General features: G+C 39.2%; 1 protein-coding gene across 2 annotated transcripts in view; it reads left to right on the top strand.

Moving 5' to 3' along the window:
• Positions 1-14,549, top strand: part of NAV3 (neuron navigator 3) — a 358,104-nt gene that overhangs the window by 297,727 nt on the left and 45,828 nt on the right. For both annotated transcript variants that reach the window (XM_077832689.1, XM_077832681.1), the window contains exons 19-22: positions 2,168-2,356; positions 4,733-4,785; positions 9,361-9,384; positions 11,575-11,652. In XM_077832689.1, the coding sequence (XP_077688815.1) occupies positions 2,168-2,356; positions 4,733-4,785; positions 9,361-9,384; positions 11,575-11,652 (344 nt within the window). The remainder of the gene's footprint in view (positions 1-2,167; positions 2,357-4,732; positions 4,786-9,360; positions 9,385-11,574; positions 11,653-14,549) is intronic.

The following is a 14,549-nucleotide window of genomic DNA, read 5'->3' as shown; positions in this document are numbered from 1 at the left end:
GTCTTAACCACAAGACTGTCCTTTCTCCCTCACAGCCTGATCCAGCCATCAACAGGATTATTTCCAATGGTTTTAGTGGGCATTGGATCAGACATTTAATCCCTTCTCCCATTTGGGTAATAGTACATACTGTAGCTTTGTTTTGAGATGGGCCCAGATTCAACACTGGGAACATCTGGATCAGTAGACAGACTTCTTGGCTGGACCATTTATCTGTTATGGGCCCAACCACAATCCTGTCTCCAAATGCCCCCACTCTTAAGAATAGTTTGGATCCAGGTCAGGATCTGAACGTGGCTGCTCTGTTCCTGCTCTGGATTTTATTACTAAGACCTCTTTTTCACCTTCTCTTTATGACAGAAAATGCTACTTTCGGTACCTGTAGTCAAATAAACTAAAGACTTGAATGGGTGTATGTTTTTTTTTCTATTAGTTGTTTTTGGATACACACACAGGGGTTTCATTCCAGTTTTACAATGTTTTGTGTTTTGTTTACTTTATATGATCTTTCTGCTGAAATTTTTTATTCAGCAATTTTTGAAAACTTAGAATCTTAAAATGCTTTGTTTGTTGGGTCTGTCTCTCTGTCCTTCCACAGTGTTTGAGTCTCACTGGCTTAAACAGAATCAAATGTCAGACCTGCTGTAATTGTCATGCTCTAATAGCTGGCCTACAGAAGGTGTGAACCCTAGTTTTACACTAAGCTCTTATGTTTGAGGCCATTACTACAGAACTAGCAATAACCTGTGAAACATTCACACTTCTGTAGTGCTGCTGTTAGATCTGTATCCTCTGTAGGCTGCAGCCCCTAGAGAGCAACTTTATCAGGCACAAAAACATAAGGCTTTATTATATTACCTAAAATGCTGCACAAAGCCATTTTTATAAGCAAAATTAGATATAGTCTAAGCAAACCACTGGCTGGGACATTTTCATGTGTTTGTATTGGTTTTAAACATAAAGATACCTCTCTTTAGCACAGATTTCTCCTCGCTACATATCACTATTATTTTTTCCCTTCTTCTTTTATAGTTCTTGTGCTCACTTGCTAGCTTTTCCCACAAGGAGAGACCAATATAACGTACTATTGCAATAGCTTATTTTGCTCTGTCCTTCCTCTTTTATCAGAGTAACAGTGCTATGGAATAAATGGCTCTCAGAAAACAAACACCGCTGTTATGATTTCAGACACATCCAGCTCTGCTGGGAATCTTTTGGTCTATAGCAGGAGATCAAGACACAAATCAACAGGCTGACTCTGGACAGACAGTATTGTTTTTGTGGGCCCTAATTTTACATGGGCCACGGGGCTCATATCAAGCCTCCCATTTCACTGGCAAATCAATTTTCCAATAGCTGAGAGTAGTTTCCTGAGTGCTGATCTGCGGCTGAACCAAGAGTAGATCAATTTTATTTTGGCATAAGCTTTTGTGGGCTAAAACTCACTTCATCAGATAAATTTGTTAGTCTCTAAGGTGCCACAAGGACTCCTCATTGTTTTTGCTGATACAGACTAACACGGCTTCCACTCTGAAAACAGTAGATCAGTTACTCCTGTTTCTTAATGTCAGCCAGCTGGCCCATGTGGGAGCATCTGTTGACTATGGTGATAGGTACTATAGAATACTCTAAATAGCACACAAAGAGATTAGAAATGGATTTTTGCAAAGGGCCTACCTCAGTGGAACCTCAATTTATAGGTACTCTATAATCTGTATAATCTGTAATCTATATAACAATTAATAATAATATTTGAAACATTTAACTGCAGAGAATAATTGGCTTGGTTAGTAAAGTTCCCCTGTGAACAAAAATGACAAATGAATATTCACTTTTAATTTTGTAATTGGTGGTGTTCATTTCTTCCTCTGATTTTCTGTCTTATCCATTATTACAGCCTCTCTTTGCCTGACAAGACGAACAAGTGGCTTAGTCAGATGTCAACATTGGTATTGCTCTGTGTTCTGCAGCATTATTATGTGTAACTCCAGTTTCCCCTAGACCGACTACTTAGGTTTTGCATGATTACTTCAGGCCTAAGAATGAAAGCCTTAATTTCATCATCAGTGAAAAGCCCGCTTACCCCTGCTTGCCACTGTTTTCATTTTGCACAGAACCAAATCCCCGATAATGGCACATACCTTACAAATGACGCTTTGCATTGCAGTGAGTCCAACCAACCTGTCCCAGTTTAACCTTCCTGGACCCAGTATGATGCGTTCAAACAGCATCCCTGCGCAAGACTCTTCTTTTGACCTGTATAATGACTCCCCGCTGTGTGGCAGTGCCACATCCTTAGAAGAGAGACCACGAGCAATCAGTCACTCAGGCTCATTCAGAGACAGCATGGAAGAAGGTAGGGCTGAGTTAACACTTCGATGAGCGAAGGAAACACAAATGTAGCAGGATTCTATTTGAACGGCCACCTTGAGTTGTAAATATTGAAATAATTCAGTCAAACTTTCTGATTTATAGTGAACTGGACTTGTAGCACCTCTTGCTCTGTTTGATCACAAGCGCAGGTACTTACAATAAGCTGGGATAGGCAAGGACATGTTCTTTATACACTGAACACATTCTGCGTGTGACTTATTAATTTCCTGGAATAGTTTTTGAACTATAGGAAGTAGGATGCAGAAAATGTGGAAGGAAGGGCCTAACTCTTATTCTTGGGAAATGATTTTCTCCTTTCGATATAAAATGCTTGTCCGTGCCTTGGTTATCTCCTGCCTTGACTACTGCAGTCTCCTCCTCACTTGATGGTCTTATTCCTATCTGTCTTCCCTCCATTTTTTAAAATGCTAAAACAGTCTTCCTCACCTCTGTTATTATTTAAAGTGATGACAATGTGCTTGGCAGTGTACAAGAAACAAAAATAAGGATAGTCCCTTTCCCCAATCAGCTAACGTTTGTGAGACAAAGAAGAGACAGGATGTAATGAGTGACATAAGTAACAGATTATGTATGTTTTAAATTGTTTTATTTGGCTTTTTTGTTGGTATATCGGTGTGTGGCAGTGGAAACGGGACAGATTGATTCCTCAGTCATCTGCTTAGAGAAGTTTGGTGAATTGATGCAAGCATACAATGTCACCTAAGGATAAGATCTTGAGGGGACTAGTGACAGCACCCTGAGGGGAAGGGGCAGTCAGAAGGAAACAACAAAAGGAACAGTGGAAGTGTGGAGAATAAGACCAGAAAATCCAAGTTAAAACAGGGCGCCAAGTATGAAGTTGCAATGAAGAGGCCATCAGAGACCTTGGAAAGAGCAGTTTCACTGGAGCAGAGTGGGTGGAAGCCAGACTGGAGTGAATGCATGAGTGAGTTAGGGGAGAGGAGGTCAATGCATCAGTAGTAAATGGACCTTAGTAGTTCATAGACCTTTGAGGTAAAGGGGAAAAGGGGCATGAGTTGATATAGATGAAGGGGGAAATGTGGCCAAAACATATTTTATTTTGGATAGGAAATTAGAGCTAACTTACACAGTGAAGGAAAGGAGCAAGAAGACCATGTGAGGGTCAGAGTTAGAGAGGCTGAATATGTGAGAGTAAGGGCAAGGGAAGTTAGTAACTGGGAGGGTATGGTATCAAGGGCAGAGCAGGAAATGTTCTGTGATGGCGGGTGGAAGGAGGGGTTGCAATATCATTTATAAATTTCTCAGGATGGGCATTGGATCCTGTAGTATCTTGAGTGTACCCAGGATATTGGCAGTGATTACCAAATACTAAGGTGATTTAAAGTCTAGGTTGCCTATCAAGAAATGTTTTAATTGTTAATGTCTCATGCATGGCACACACACATGCTTCAGACAGTTCTTAAAACAGCATAATATGGTAATAATTTTTTTCCTGGTTAAGAACAAATATGAAACAACATGCACAACTGTGGAATTTTTGTTCAGACAATACGGAACAACATTTCATGTTACTGTATTAAAGATAAACCAACAGATCTTCTCTGAGGTTCTGTAGTGGAGCAACTTCCCTCAGGATCTACCTTAAACATTGTGAGGCTAAACAGAAGTGGCTTTCAGATGTTCTCTCACTGTAGTCCTAACTGGCCACTTTCCAGAGCCCAATGGCCCATTCGTTGGGACCAAATCCTACAGTCTTTATACAGTGCTTATAGAGGGTAAAATCCTTTGATGGTCAATTAGAATACAGCAGTGCATATTGCAGCACCACTTGCCTCTAAATACAAAGGTGCCAAAACAGACTACAAGTCCAAGCATGCAGTGCTCTGTGTTGATCTGAAGAGAATTACCAGATAAGAAAGTCCTGGGCATTTACAGTGGCTCCTATATCATTGGCAAGGCACTCCTCCATATGAAAGATGAGATAGCTGCATGCTGTGTTTTAGAACTCTGCAGTCAGCACTCTCGATAGATGCGTGTTCGTAGCTCCATCTCTGGTCTCTTGAAACTGTGTTTATCAGGTGCTTCACTGCCAAACAATAGAGATAATGTTTGGTTTACTGGTGAAAATACTGTCTCATTAAAAATCTCTCGTACCTACAGTACACAGGCAAATGTTTCTCCATTTAGAGCAATCATTTCAAGTTCAAGAAAAATAACCGCTGTTTGTGTACACTGATAACCTCTAATAGCTGCTCTTTGTGGAAGATTGTTTCTCATTTTGAAAAGAGATGCCCTGCTATTAAGCTCCACAGGAAAGGTCTCATGCTGTTTCATCAATATTTTATATAATGGCACTTTTTTTCTCCATTTTTTGTAGTACACGGGTCCTCATTATCACTGGTCTCCAGCACGTCCTCGCTCTATTCTACAGTAAGTATTGATAGTTTAGGAAAATAAAAAAAAGTCCTGCCTGCGATATTGTACATCTCCAATAAAGCTTTCTAGCTCACTAAATAGTTTTAAGTTTAGGTGGATTAAAATTGCATGTAAGTATTGCCAAAAAGCAGTGGAACAGCTATTTGACTTATTATACTTCTGCTTTTTCATATATAATTAGCATCTTTTTTTCTTTAAGTGGTGAATTTAGCGCTCACTAATCCTTTTGTGGTATAATTTGAAGGCTGAAATATAAAAAAACGAACATGCTGAGGCCAACCTCAAATGGGGCTGCTTATTATCCACTGCACTATATTATTGTGCTTTGTCATTTTTGACTGATTGCATCATTGTTTGGTGTTTGTGCTCTTTAAGAGCGAGGTCTTGTAATTGGGTGCCCTGTGGAGCATTCTTTTAATGTTACTGTTTGAGAAATTCCTCTTAAAAGTACTGGGTTGTTTGGGGGGATACAATGTCTAGTTTAAATGCCTGTTGATCCTTCACAAAAATGACAGTATGTAGATGTTCTTTTCAAAGAGAAAAGTAGTTTCTTTAAAATTAATTTATTTCATTAAATATGTTCGCCCAGCCCGTATGGAAGTTTGGTTTTAAGTCTTCATTTGATTTGGGCTTTTTTGTAAAAAGGAAATATTAATTCTGATTTTTGTGTGATATGTTGTTGCACCTGTTATGCTGTTGAAGGGCAATGATTTACTTACAAAAGCCTTGATAACAGAGTAGCTGCAGTGCAAGACATATGTCCATATTTTAAATGAGAAGAGTTATGTATGTGTTTTGTATATTCTCTTGAGTAATAGATAAGTGATCCTTTGTAATCTTTTAGCTAACTACAGTTAGAATAGATGTTGTCTAGCCCCTCATGAGGATGAGAAGGTGCAAGGAGCATGTTTTCTCAATCCTCACCCCTTTGTACCCTATACCTTTACAGAAGGGGCATCCTTTGTCTCAGTCCTTGTGTTGCTGGTGACAAGCTCTGACGTTTTCTACTGTTGACAGTTGCTGCCTCACAGTCACTACTGAAAAGCCAGCATGCCTCTCTGAGTTGCCTCTTGTGGTGGAGTGGGTTCACACACACTAACCCCAAAACAGTCTCTGGCAGTAACATTCAGAATAGCGCCTTTCTCTTCCGTTTTCCTAGTGGAAGAAGCCCTGCTGCCACTTCCCTCTCTTGGAAGCATTATAATCTATTCTCATAGGGAGTATCAAAAGCTGTATTTCAGCTCTGATGTCAGTTTTTAGAAAAACTGGTCGATGGACAAAAAGCAAACGATAAAGTGACACCTGGAGCTTTCATCATTTGTTTGATCAGTCAGTAGTTTTGCAATAACTCGGTCCCGATATTTTATATTGTTGCAAGGATATAATAATAATTTGTGTTTGCATAACCTATGCCACTCAAGATCTCAACTCACCTTTCAACCATTAGCTGAGCCTAACAGCACCATATTTCAAATAGGTGACCTGAGGCACAGAGTTTAAAAGACTTAGCCAAGGTCACACAAGTCAGTGACTAGCAATACATTTTGAGACTTCTGACTACCAGTTCCCTTCTTTAGCCACTAGACCACACTTCTTGCTAAGTTACTGATTATCTAACTGTGGTAATGGAAGCTATAGACAGGTTTTGTTAAGGGCAAGGAAAGAATTAGGATTATAAAACTAGTGAGATTGCACTTGCAGGAAGAAAATCCTTGATCAGAATTTCTCCTGCTGGGTCCTCTGTGCTCCAGTGAAAAAGTTCAGACAATCTTGCAGCAATTAATCAGGAAGCAGTGCACAAGTGGAAACATCAGACAAAAGATTGGCTTTCAGTATCAGATCAGCTGAACATAAACAACAACGTTTCATTGTTCAGTGATGTTATGCTTTGCCCCACTTCTTCCAGAAAGAGGTAGCTTCAGAGGGGTTATGGTACACATAATTCATTTTTTACCATTATTAGATCCCATCAGGAAGAAGAAATAAAAGAGGTGGAAGTTTTCTGCAGTTCAGGCCAAAAGTATCATGCAAGAATTCCATAGTAGCCCTCATTTCAATAAATGTCTCAAGTAATCATGTTTATCAATCTCTTTAACCACTACTTTCATTTTTAGCATTATAATTTTGCTGCAGCCTAATCAGTAATTAGTGGGGAGACCAAGAGAGAGTAGCAAGTAAAGAGCTTTTTTTCTTTTGCTGATCTCTGCTGATATTTAGATTATTATCAGCAGAGATCAGCAAAAGAGCTGGAGTCTGAGATTCAGAAGGATGTACTCTTTGACTTGCTGATATTGCATTTCTCACAATGGAGAGGTCCAATGAGAAAGGACTTCAGAATTCAACAGTTTTTTCAGTATGTATTGGGGGTTTTTTAATTGTTTTTGCTTGTTTGACCTAATTCCATTTGTGGTTTCAGTTAGGATTCAGACATATTGCAGATCTAGCTTTTGGAGACATTGTGCATGTAAGGAGCCAAACAGTTTTGTTTCACAGCACAGTTTGCCATATAGTGGGTATTAGTAGATTGTGGCATACCAATAGTTTCTCAGCTTTGACAGTAAACTGGTGTATCTTACTCTATAAGGAGCTGACAGAAGGTGCACAGTAGTGTAAATTTAAAATAGCCTAATGTAATTTATACCTTCTTACACCCTTCTGTTTGTTGCTTTATTTGCTGTATTCCTCTCTACTGGCTCCACAACATGTGACGTACACTTAGAGTCCCTTAGCTGTAGTAAGCCAACTAAGAGGTGATGTGTAAGGGAGTTGTAAAGTACATGTTAATATTTTGTTGTGAGGCTAAAAATTTGATTGTAGTGGAGTCAGTTTAAGCTCCCTTTAGACTCCAGTAGACTTTCCTCGGAATTTGGCTGTCAGTATCACATTATGTTCCAAAAGCCTGGGGCTGGACTGCTGTGATGTTAGTTTGCATTTTAATTTTAAGCCTTAAATTAATTAGTTTTGTGTCACAGGTTATAGTTTACAAGTCGGTATTGCCTCCACAACCACATTTCATTCCTTCTGTTTACATCCTTCACCTAGAATCAAAAGACCAGTTTTCTGGAACTTAGAATCATAGAGTCATAGAATCATAGAATATCAAGGTTGGAAGGGACCCCTGAAGGTCATCTAGTCCAACCCCCTGCTCGAAGCAGGACCAATTCCCAGTTAAATCATCCCAGCCAGGGCTTTGTCAAGCCTGACCTTAAAAACCTCTAAGGAAGGAGATTCTACCACCTGCCTAGGTAACGCATTCCAGTGTTTCACCACCCTCTTAGTGAAAAAGTTTTTCCTAATATCCAATCTAAACCTCCCCCACTGCAACTTGAGACCATTACTCCTCGTTCTGTCATCTGCTACCATTGAGAACAGTCTAGAGCCATCCTCTTTGGAACCCCCTTTCAGGTAGTTGAAAGCAGCTATCAAATCCCCCCTCATTCTTCTCTTCTGCAGGCTAAACAATCCCAGCTCCCTCAGCCTCTCCTCATAAGTCATGTGTTCTAGACCCCTAATCATTTTTGTTGCCCTTCGCTGGACTCTCTCCAATTTATCCACATCCTTCTTGTAGTGTGGGGCCCAAAACTGGACACAGTACTCCAGATGAGGCCTCACTTGTCCTTTTGAGGAGTGGGTATGGCTTCCTGTGGGGACTACCTGCTCAATTCTGGTTTTTGGCCAAAGGGAGTCATCTGATTACTCCTTTGCCAGATATGTGCTTCCTCCTTTGCCTGATATGCAGTGGCTGCCATAGTATTGTCAACTGCTTTGGGTCCAGAAATGAAGCAACCTACATCATATCCCGATGTGGCATTTTCAGTTGCTTCATTCCGCAAGCACAACAGTATTCTTGGAAGTACAGAATTCTTTTGAGTTCCTTGAATGACTCCTCTTCATGATCACTGGTTAGAAAACATCTTCATGTCTAAATGCCCTATCAGTGGTCACCATTAAAAAGACAACATTTACAAAGTGGAATGTAAGATGTAATGTAATGTAATGCCACTGTTTCATATTCAAAGGCCTGCATTTGGTAGTAGCACAGTATCTCAGATAACATATTTTCATAACCATTAGTAAATGTTGGTTTTAAATGGTGCTAGATATTACTGTAATATATATTACTCTATTAGATGGGTAGCCTGATTTACAGTAAAACATCTGTAATTCTACTAGTGATTTTGGTGGTGGCATCAATGTACACACAGGTACACACACACAGTTACACTGCAACAAACTTTCCTTGATGTTTTATAACTGCAGTTGTTGTTACTGCAGTTCTTCTACTGTTCTTAAGAATCTTTTAGCAATTATAATAGACCTGATCCTGCTGTCATTACTCAGGCAAAACTTTGTTTGTACTCAATTTGAGTTATTCCAGTAAGGGCAAAAGGAGTTAATTCACTGTTTTGAATAAATAAATGAATAAATGAATTGAATAAAGATTCAATTTAAAATTCAATTCTTCATGCAGCTATATTGGGACATGTAATTTCTTGCTATTTTTGTGACCTTTATTATATTGCATTTGATTCTGTTTTTAAAACGGCTATTTTCTCTCTTTCCTTGCAGGCAGAAGAAAAGGCACATTCAGAGGTAAAAATCTTCCCTCAGTGTGATGGGATGCTTGTATAGTAGTATTATTAGAGCTCATTAGTTGACAGTATTGCTACAAAGTGGAGATTTACTGCAAAAAAAGACTCGATGCTAAAAATGCGTTGCAGCTGTGCTGACAAATGTTTTTCTAGTCCTCAATCTGCAGGATTTTTGGATCAGTTACAAAAAGGATGGAGAGAGTCAATCAGTATCTCAACCTTGAGGCTGAAGGGGTCGGGATTTGTCTCTTTACAGACTGCATCAGTACAGTTCCCTATTTAGCCAGAGACATCTATGCAGATCAATGCAAGTGCTTCCTCTTGGGAGCAAGAAAACAAGGTCCACTCTTGAGCCTGTATCACCCACATCCTAGCATGTTGCACAGTGCTAAATTACTGAATCAGTCCACATTGATGAATTTTAGAGAAAAGCAGATTGTTGCCACATGTAAATCATTTCTGAAGTAAGAAAAAAGCCACTCTCTCCTCAGATTCTATATGAACTAGTAACAAGAGTAGGTCAGCAGCTGGATCCAATTATAGCCTTACACAAAGGGAGATATTAGTCGCAGGAAAGAGGCTTTCTGCTGGAGCGCGGGTAGTAAAATGGCACCAAGGATCTTGCTGCCCCTTCACACAGACACGCACTTTTTTTAAACACTTTCTTAAACCTTCCTTGATTCCTGCAATCATTCTGCTCTTCTTCCACACTCAAAATGTTTAATATACAGCAAAGTTTGACACTTGTTAAAAGGTGTTATGAAATACTTTGGAGGTGGAAAGAAAAATAAGCATATCCTCTCTTACCCCACACTATATTTCAATATTGATTTCCCCTAACACTTTCTAAGGTCTTTTCTATGAAAGATAAAGCAGAGGATTTACTGTTAACTTACAGCAGCTTAGGTGGCATTTTTACATACTTCACTTCCCAGTGCACAGAGGTGAAATCATCCCTCTTTTTTTGCATGAAGAAGCTCCTTATCACTCTGTGTCTTGAACATGAGTTTCATGGACATTATCAATCTCTAGGGAAACAGGGTATTGAATAGCACAACGTGAGAACCACCTTATTGTAGCTGCAGGCGTGTGCTACAAGTGTAACTAAAACAAAAAGGGGGAGTAATTGGTATTGAAAACAAGGGAGAGAGGTTGGGGAAGGGAAAAAAGTCAGTCCAGAATGAAGAAAAAGCTTAGTAACCTATGTCCCTTGTTTTGCACCAGTGAGAACATCCTTGGTTCACATGCTAGCCTTTGTATCTATGAGTACTCATTGATTTTTAAAGCATGCACAATATTTTTCTTTTTGATTTTCATGGGAATCACCTCGCTAAAGCACTGCAATGTCCTTTATAAATGTAAGCATTAATGTGAAAATGTTGTGTGTGCTCACTTTTCTCGCCTGGCTTTACCCATCTTATTTTTGTGCTGGGGAGGAATCCATTGTATGTGAGAATCTGAGAGAGGTTTAGAGTGAAATCCCCCCTGTGCAGAGAATCAGCACAAGGCCTATGTAGGTAGCTCTCAGGTAGGAGTTAAGTGGGGTTTAAGTGATGCACAGGCTTTGTGCTGGAGATCTGTACTGAGTGAATTTAGACTTGGGTTAAATTTATTTTCAGTCTTGAAAGTATGGAGAAGAATTTAAATGCACTTGTTATATTTGGCCCGCAGTATTTTAAAACATATGCGGCTTTAAGAGGGCATACAGTTATATTGCACTGAATGCAGGGAACATTTTCTTATAGCACATGTAGTAATCCTTGGAGTGAGTGCATCAAGTTCTTTTATTTTCAGGATCTGAGGCTTTATCAGGGGATGGTACAAATGATATTATATATTTAGAGCCAAATTTTCAAAAATTAGGGCCTAGAAAATTTGGTTCCAAACTTCACATGTGCATGTCCAGGCTGGAAATTGTGTACATACTGTAAGTACCCATTTGGACATCAAATAAGAGCTCCCATTAATGCGGCCTTTGAGTGTACAATGAAAACATGCACAAATGCTATGTGCGCAGTTTAGATGCCAAACTATTATGATTTTATAATTTGGCTTTTTGAGTAGTTTTACGACTAATACAAATGGAATTACAATACTGTAAAACATTAGTGATCCTCTAAAGAAAAAATAAAGGAAATGCAATAGCTGATGAAACAAAAATGTGATATGAGTTTACCTGTTCTCAATCCAGCAAATTCATAAACTCCGAAGGGAACTGGTTGCATCCCAGGAAAAAGTTGCCACCCTCACATCCCAGCTTTCAGCAAATGTAAGTAGTTTTTGTTTATTATTGTTAAATAATTCTTGAAACAAATAACTTCCAAAATCTGCTGGTGTACTAATAAGTTCTTAAAGATGTACCAGAATCTTTCAATTAAGTACATGTGAAAGGTGCCCAAATCACGGTCCTGGAGACTTGAGGTCCTTTTAACTATGTATTTATTTCAACATGTCTATAATGCACAGAAAAGGTTGGTCTGGGGACCTATATCCACTGAACAGGTACAATATGGGCATCCCACCAAGTAGCTTGACCCTAAATGGAAGAGTTCATCTCCTGGTGTTAGAGCCTTTCAGTCTCCATGCTGCTCAGTCTTTAGTGTCTCTTCTGATACTGTCAACAAGAGTACAAGCTGTAATGTTATTTTGTGGTGTGATACCTGTTCCCTAAGGACAGGTTTCAGAGTAACAGCCGTGTTAGTCTGTATTCGCAAAATACAGCTCACGCTGTAGCTCACGAAAGCTCATGCTCAAATAAATTGGTTAGTCTCTAAGGTGCCACAAGTACTCCTTTTCTGTTCCCTAAGGATGCAGTTCTGCTGCCCTTATTCATGTTTAGTACCTGAATAGTCTCATTTTACCCAATGTGAGTAAGGGTGACAGAATCAAGCCCAGTGAAATGAAGCCACCAATCCATTTTATGGGTTATTGAACAACCAGTTGAATGTAGAGGACTTGAGTCATATCTGGTCAGAGACAGATACGAAACAGCAACGTATAGTAACAGTGAAAGACACTGTATTCCATTATATGTCACCTAAACCACCAAGTCCTCAAAACACCTGTTTGCTTGTCTGAACCATAATGAAAGTCTCATTTTTGTGATGGTTATTAAATTTCTGCTACAGAGTACGTCTATTACATTTTTTAAAAATTGAACAGCAAATTTGTGGTGCTGCCTTACTGAATGATATAGACACCAAAGGAGGCAGTTAATTCATATCAGCTGCAATAAAACAATAAATTTTTTGAAGATTTATTATATTAGTATGCTCAGTAAAAAAAATACCAAAATCCTCTATTTGGAAAATTCAAATAAATACCTTATAATCATTTTTTTTATAAAAAGAAGAAAAAATAAATATTGAAGTAAGTACTGTGTTTGAAATATATTTTGTGTTTCTTCCAACTTCTGCAAAATGAATTAATTTGGCTTTCACTGAAGTAGGGAAATTGTCGTTGTCATGCCGTAAAATGTAAAGTGTCATCTTATGATGGTGGTGGGCGTAGAAAATTATCCAGATAGCTTCCTTTGATAATATGGTTTTCTTACAGTATATATGTGGTATATATATGGAGTTAAGTGAAGGTTAATATCAAGGGACTTTCCAGCATAGCTAAACACACAATTGTCCAGCCAGGTCTCCAGAAAGAGTTTTTACAAACTAAAATTTTCAAGCTATTTTCCTGTATTGAATTTCTGGGTAGAGAAACTGAAAAACTTAAGAGCCATCACTAACTTCACCTGTACTCCACCAGTGTCCTAGACCCATACCAGTTAGGTTTCACACAAAGATATGCCACAGAGACAGTGGTATTTGATTAAAGGAAACCTTGCACCTAACCATAGAAAGTGGTCAGACTTTGCAGATGATACAAAACTACTCAAGATAGTTTTATCCAAAGCAGACTGTGAAGAGCTACAAAAGGATCTCACAAAACTGGGTGACTGGGCAACAAAATGGAAGATGAAATTCAGTGTTGATATATGCAGAATAATGCACATTGGAAAACATAATCCCAATTATACATATAAAATGATGGGTCTAAATTAGCTGTTACTACACAAGAAAGAGATCTTCGAGTCTTAGTGGATAGTTCTCTGAAAACATCCAGTCAATGTTCAGTGGCAGTCAAAAAAGCAAACAGAATGTTGGGAATCATTAAGAAAGGGATAGATATAAGATGGATATGAGTCAACAGTGTGCCCTTGTTGCCAAGAAGGCCAATGTCATTTTGGGATGTATAAGTAGGGGCATTGCCAGCAGATCGAGGGACATGATCGTTCCTCTCTATTCGAAATTGGTGAGGCCTCATCTGGAGTATTGTGTCCAGTTTGGGTCCCACACTACAAGAAGGATGTGAAAAAATTGGAAAGAGTCCAGCGGAGGGCAACAAAAATGATTAGGGGACTGGAACACATGACTTATGAGGAGAGGCTGAGGGAACTGGGATTGTTTAGTCTGTGGAAGAGAAGAATGAGGGGGGATTTGATAGCTGCTTTCAACTACCTGAGAGGTAGTTCCAGGGATAATGGATCTAGACTGTTCTCAGTGGTAGCAGATGACAGAACGAGGAGTAATGGTCTCAAGTTGCAGTGGGAGAGGTTTAGGTTGGATATTTGGAAAAACTTTTTCACTAGGAGGGTGGTAAAGCACTGGAGTACGTTACCTAGGGAGGTCGTGGAATCTCCTTCCTTCGAAGTTTTTAAGGTCAGGCTTGACAGAGTCCTGGCTGGGTGATTTAGTTGGGGATTGGTCCTGCTTTGAGCAGGGGTTTGGACTAGATGACCTCCTGCGGTCCCTTCCAACCCTAATATTCTATGATTCTATGATAAGAAGATAGAAGATATCATATTGCCTCTATATAAATTCATGGGACGCCCACATCTTGAATACTGCAAGCAGGTGTGGTCACCCCATCTCAAAAAAGATATATTGGAATTGGAGAAGGTTCAGAAAAGGGCAACAAAAATGATTAGGGGTATAGAACTGCTTCCGTATGAGGAGAGATGGATAAGACTGGGACTTTTCAGATTGGAAAAGAGATGACTAAGGGGGGATATAATAGAGAGCTATAAAATCATGACAGATGTGGAGAAAATAAATAAGGAAGTGTTATTTACTCCTCATAACACACGAACAAGGGGTCTCCAAATGAAATTAA

Source organism: Eretmochelys imbricata, chromosome 1 (assembly GCF_965152235.1).
Source record: "Eretmochelys imbricata isolate rEreImb1 chromosome 1, rEreImb1.hap1, whole genome shotgun sequence".
Taxonomy (NCBI): domain Eukaryota; kingdom Metazoa; phylum Chordata; order Testudines; family Cheloniidae; genus Eretmochelys; species Eretmochelys imbricata.
This window is presented reverse-complemented; position numbering and strand designations above follow the sequence as displayed.